Source organism: Nelumbo lutea, chromosome 3 (assembly GCF_056320005.1).
Source record: "Nelumbo lutea isolate HS-2025 chromosome 3, American lotus-T2T, whole genome shotgun sequence".
Taxonomy (NCBI): domain Eukaryota; kingdom Viridiplantae; phylum Streptophyta; class Magnoliopsida; order Proteales; family Nelumbonaceae; genus Nelumbo; species Nelumbo lutea.
This window is the reverse complement of record NC_142686.1, coordinates 103,892,830-103,898,829: the sequence shown is the minus strand read 5'-3', so window position 1 is coordinate 103,898,829 and position 6,000 is coordinate 103,892,830. Positions and strand designations below refer to the sequence as shown.

The 6,000-nt window shown below is 38.8% G+C and overlaps 1 protein-coding gene across 2 annotated transcripts in view; it reads left to right on the top strand.

The window, feature by feature from the left end:
- Positions 1-314: 314 nt before the first annotated feature.
- Positions 315-6,000, top strand: part of LOC148867315 (sequence-specific DNA binding transcription factor ATNDX) — a 37,880-nt gene continuing 32,194 nt past the window's right edge. Inside the window, exons 1-3 of one of the 2 annotated variants that reach the window (XM_088980171.1) lie at positions 315-719; positions 801-891; positions 4,552-4,602. In XM_088980171.1, coding sequence (XP_088836297.1) covers positions 4,561-4,602 — 42 coding nt within the window. In that variant the 5' untranslated portion in view covers positions 315-719; positions 801-891; positions 4,552-4,560. The remainder of the gene's footprint in view (positions 720-800; positions 892-4,551; positions 4,603-6,000) is intronic. The other variant, XM_088980172.1, reaches the window with a different exon arrangement.

The following is a 6,000-nucleotide window of genomic DNA, read 5'->3' as shown; positions in this document are numbered from 1 at the left end:
GCATGGTTGGAAACCATCCAGACAATCGGTTATGTTTTACCCCAAACCCGGCCTTTGGCCAAAAACCGTTGAATTGGTCAATGACCTATTGACCTTGGCAATTAAACCATTGACCTATCGACTCATCCAATGATTTTTTACTATTTTTTATTTTTATTTTTTAAAATTTATTGTCAGACTAGATTATCCATTCGAATCGAACAATTGAACCATCAATCCAAAAACTGATGGCCAGATTCCATTTCCAAATCGTTAAAGATCGAACTACCGGCTATTGAATAGGTTTATGGGCTACGCTAGTATAATTCTGAATTGAATTTTTCACGAACCTAGTTGGAATAAGTCGTGAAAAAGCTTGATTTGTATGTTGTCTCAGCTTGCATAGAAATTTCAATTTATTTCCATGGGCTTCGGAATGAAAGTTGGTCCATTGCAAAAAATAATGTGTGTGTGTAGTTTGTGCTTTGTGGTACGAAAAATATTTGTGCCCCACACATCTCCCCCTTTCTCTCTCTAGCTAGTAGCTACACGGCTACACCGAAGTCTCGCACTCTCCCTCCCTCTACACAACATGAAATAGTGCAGTGAAAATCTCTCTTCTCCTTCTTCATTTGAGATTCATTTGTGTTTTCTGCTGGTATTAATCAGTGAAGGACGAGAGATACAGTTGAGGTACTACCGACCTCTACACAACACGAGAATAGTTGTAGGAGTGAAAGGTAAGATCCATCTCTCGCTCTTCATCTTCTTCTTCATTTTTGCACTGACGAACGATTCGTTTGTGTTTTCTGTCATTTTAGGGCATTAATCAGTTAAGGACGACAGAGACAGTTGCTTCATTTGCGTTTTCTGCCGTTTTAGGGCATTAATCAGTGAAGGACGACAGACACAGTTGAGTTACAGCCGACCTCACCCACTTATATTCCACCTCTATTTAGGTTTTTTTCCTGCCATTTTAGGGCTATTCTGGACAGTATGATTCATTTTAGGGCGTTTTCTCTGCATAAAAATTTGACAGGAATTGAAGATTAGAAGGTCTTAATCTTGTTTAATTTTGAACTCAACTAGATTCTGTTTTTCTTTTAGTTTGTTTGTCATTTTTCTTCTGGTTAATTGAACTCAAACCTCATCCTAATTTTCTTAGGTCCACTGTAAAACTCCGCTCTGTCATGATGCAGAGGGTTGTTAGTCCAAACAAAATTTTTGTTTTAGACATCCTCTCCATCTTCGTTTCTATGTTTAGAGATTAATTCCAGGTGGACCAGTACACGCATGAGACAACGGAAGCACCCGGTTTTTGTTGAAGGGATGGAAAGAACTGAGACCAACAACTCAGATAGAGAGATGGGTTGGCCATGGCTGTGGAATTTGTCTGGTATACCTAACTAAATGGCACACTTCAAGGTCATGGTGCTCATGAAGTTTAACAAGTGGCTCCACACATGGGTTTCTAGCCTTCAGCAGCCCATTAGCTCCCTCTTCTATAAATTCCATGAGATCAACTCCTTGAGTGTGTGTGGGAGGGTGTGGGAGGAGGGAAGTGCTGCAGGGTTAGTATATTCATGCACATATGAACACTCACAGTGGAAAATTAGAGCTCTCTATCCCGACCTGGCTATGTCCAATGCCCAAGTAGCACTCACTTATCCCAGCAAGAGAGTAATCCAAAAACCCCTTTTAAGACTTAGTCTTGTTTAACCAAGCACTTAGAGGAGTAGGAAAGAAAGAATAAGAGCAAAGAAACAAAGAGAACAAAGGAAGATATATTTGGGGAAGGAAGATTTCTTGTATTGCTACATATGGTCTTGCAAATGATGGAAGGAGACCTATCTATAGTGATTCCACTTCTTTAACCATTAATATGTACATGGCACATCATATACACAATAATCTTTTTTCTAAGCATGCCACTTATCCCTTAAGTGCCATCTTACTCGATTAAAGTGACACCTTTTATTTAGCTTATATGTCACTTCATGCTATTGGTGAGGTGTCCTTATATGAATTCATCCATTTGTGTCCCTTGAGGGTAAAGCCCATTTTTAAAGCCCATTAATGGTCTTCATGTGGTCCTTTATGAACAAACTTAACCTTGTAGAGCTCATGCTGGTATAATTGCCTTTGCTGGGTTAACTTAACTAACAATTTAAGTTTTTTATTTTTTTGGATCAATAACAAAGAACTTTCATTAATTAAGTATATAAAAGATTTAAATACAATGGTGGGGGGAGGTAAGCTCTCTTAACTCTCCCCCAAAGAGAAAACTACAATGTAGCACAAAACAAATGACTTCTTCCCACCCCTTGTTTGGACAGTGTGCCTGCAAATGAATTGGCACATCTTTTAACCCACTGCATACACACTTCCATTCCTTGAGTTAACCACTTGAATTATCTTCATTCATTAATGTATGTCCAAAACCCATCATTTGCTTTCTCTATCCAGCTACCAATTACCACTTCTTCCCACCCCTTGTTTGGACAGTGCGACTGCAAATGAATTGGCACATCTTTTAACCCACTGCATACACTCTTCCATTCCTTGAGTTAACCACTTGAATTATCTTCATTCATTAATGTATGTCCAAAACCCATCATTTGCTTTCTCTATCCAGCCACCAATTACCACTTGTGAATCTCCTTCAATGATCAACCTGTTTATATTTAGTTCCGTAGCCCTTTTCACCCCCACTAACAAAGCCAGAATTTCGCCTCTCAATGAATCCTCGAATCCAATTAGTCCCGAAAAAAGAGCTATTATTGAACCTGCCTCCAATCTAAAAACACCTTCAACCCCTAATGGCCATGGATTTCCTACCCTGCTCCTGTCAAAGTTGAGCTTGATAAAGCCTTCCGACAGGGGATGCCATGAAGGATGGATGATGATTCTGCTTGGAGCTGAAGCTGCTATTTCTTGCCAGTTGTTCACAATGGTCTCTAGGGGAGCATCATCAAATATGTTCCATGTCTTTACCCATTGGGAAACCCTCAAAGTAATCACCTCTATGATTGTTTCTCTGCTTCTTTCCTTTTCAGCGAATATTCTTTGGTTCCTTTCCTCCCAAACTGTCCAATAAACCGCTGGCTTCTCACGCGGTTATAACAATGAAAAACACCTTTACTGGTCTTGAACTACTTGGGGGGGGGTTAGCTCTTCGGATTCCTAATAAAAAAAATTCTCCTAAGCCTAAGGGCCCAAACTAGTTGGCTTCTCACGCTGTTATAACAGTCTTTAATGGTCACATTCTGGTCTTGAACTACTAACATTAGGTGTAAAAATCACCTTTACAAGTGGGGCAAATGGCTGATATGGACTGTGCATTGAATGGACAATCCAGTGAATCTGATGGATAGTTTGTATAGGTGATGGCGTTCCTCCATATGGCAGAAATAGGTGGTCTCATGTAGGGAGGCTCCATAGTGAGCCTTTTTTTTAGTAGTCCATAAAAATAGATACATAAAAGTACAATCGGCTCAACTGAAAAAGTCTTGTCACAATTGTATGGATTGGCTAAATGAATCTTGTTTCATGCCGTTCCACTGTATTCAAGGGCCATATCCCATTTTAGATTCTAAATCCTCAAATTGTTCCTCATTAACTCAACCCATGTCCCTTTTGGCCTGCCCCCAGCTCCTCGAAAACCATCAACTTGAACTTGATAACCTCTTATATGTGCAGTAGGCAGTCTTCCATCCACATGCATGTGCATGCATGGACATACATATGCATATGCATAGGCAGAGCATTTCAGCAATCTTCTTATGGTTATATCGTCTTTTCTTAATTCTTACAATGCTTATTTTTACTTCTTTTTCCCTTCAATGTTCAAGATAGACTGATAAAAAGTTCGAAACACTTCATTCTTCCTTCATCTTATTTATGTGGTGATGCTGATAAAAAAAATCTTATTTATGTGGTGTATGCGTATTCACACCACATACAAAAAGAGAGCTACATACTCCACTTGTTGCAGCACACATTACAACAAACACATCAGCTAATGCCTTTTACATTGGTCTAGGCTTGATCGCCAATGCTATATAGGGTGCAAATTTGGCGGGCTGTGGGCTTGGGTTGGGATTTTGTTAAAATTTGAATGAGCCCTGCCTGGAAATCCAGGTCTGATGCAGTCTAAAATGTTCAAATCGGGTACCTCACTTGCACCTTTGATACTATAACTTGACGGTGGAAGGTGTGGCTTTGTTTTTGCAACTTTTAGTTTGAGTTTTATATTTCCCTTAATTCTTTCATTTACCTGAGTACATGACTCTGAGTCCCTGACCTGAATTCAGCCTCATGAACACTGAAATGGCATTAGTAAGGATTTGAATTGTTCTGTGTAAGGGGAGGGGGCAGGGGGCAACCTCACATAAGGAATGCTGGGCATTCTAGTGTATCATATGTAATTATTCTGTTACATAATATAATAAGGTTCAAGTTATTGATTGAAAAGATTTGTGTTGTTTTTTTCAATCAAAAAGATTTGAAATGTTCCAAATTCTTAAGTTACATTTTTGAATTTCTTTCCTTTCTTCCAATTTCTGTTCTCAGATTCCAAAGATGAGGCATGCTAAGGAAGAACAAACATGCAACAGTGAACAAGTAAGCATTTATGAAATTTTTATATTTGGTAATTTGCTGAGATATTTCTAAACTTTATCTCGTTGGCTCATGGAAGTTACAATTAATGCTGTAAACTGTACAGGGCTAGGGGTGATCATTCTTGGCCCCGCCTGGCCTGTCTCAGCCTGCTCTGGGGCGGGCCCAGGTTTTTGTGTGCAAGCCTAGCCTGACCTGTGTCTGCATTAAGCCCAGAAAATTCTTGGCTGGGCTTGGGCTCAACACTTCAAGCCTGGCCCAGCCTGCAATATAATATAATATGTATTCTTAAATATATTATATTATTATGCGTTATATATAATAAAGTATATATACCTAATGTTATATATATGCAAGTACGTTTTATTTTATATTAAATATTAACTTTACTATTCCATTCTACTACTGTTAGGGGGCTGAAGAAGAGAGGGAAAATTCTATGGAGATGTGTAAGAGCAGCTGTATGTTGGACAATTTGGGAGGAAAGGAACCAACAGACCTTTCATGGGAAAGAAAGAAATAAAGCTGTAATTATTGAATTAATTTCCATAAGGGTGATTCAGTGGGCTAAGACCTTGCAAATTTTTGAAAACTACTCAGAAGGAGATATCATCAGGAAGTGGAAAGAAGTGGCTTGGTCAGTTCCAAGGAAGAATGTATTTCACCCAGTTTGGTCCTCTCAGCTTCAAGCCACTAAATTAAACTTTGATTGAAGCAGCGAAGGAAATCCAGGTCTGTCAGGTATGGGGGGAGATTTCAGGGATGATGAAGGTTGAATTATCGCATTGTATTCGGGTCCTATTGGTTGGGGGGACTCTCTTAGAGCTGAAATATTGGCTGTTATGGAAGGGTTAAAAAGAGCTCAAGAGTTAAATATCAGAAACCTGATAGTGGAAGGTGATTCTAAATTGACTATCAACTGGTTAATGAAAGATGATTCTAGTTTGTGGAAGCTTCTGAATGAAAAGAAAAAAATTAGATATCTCACACAAAATATGGAAGTCAAGTTTCCGTGGACTAAGAGGTGTGCCAATTCCTTGGCAGATTCATTGGCTAAACAAGGGGTGGGAAGAGATAATTTGTTCTGGGCAACGCTGTAATCTGAACCGTTCTCTTGGGAGGGTTAAGAGTTTTTACCCCTCCTTTTGTATTTTTCTATATTAATCTCTTAATAAAAGTTTTTGTTATTTATCAAAAAAATAAATAAAATATAAGACTTTTTAACACATAAATATGCATGAGTTGACATGTGTCAATACATGAGTCAACTCAAGTAAGAGAGTTTTCCTCCTAGAGCAAGGCCTTTTATAAATGAAGGCGAGGCCTTCATTCACATTCTTGAGTGATGTGGACTTGGGACAAAACTAAATTATAAGTTTGTAACACTCACTATTGAGTGTT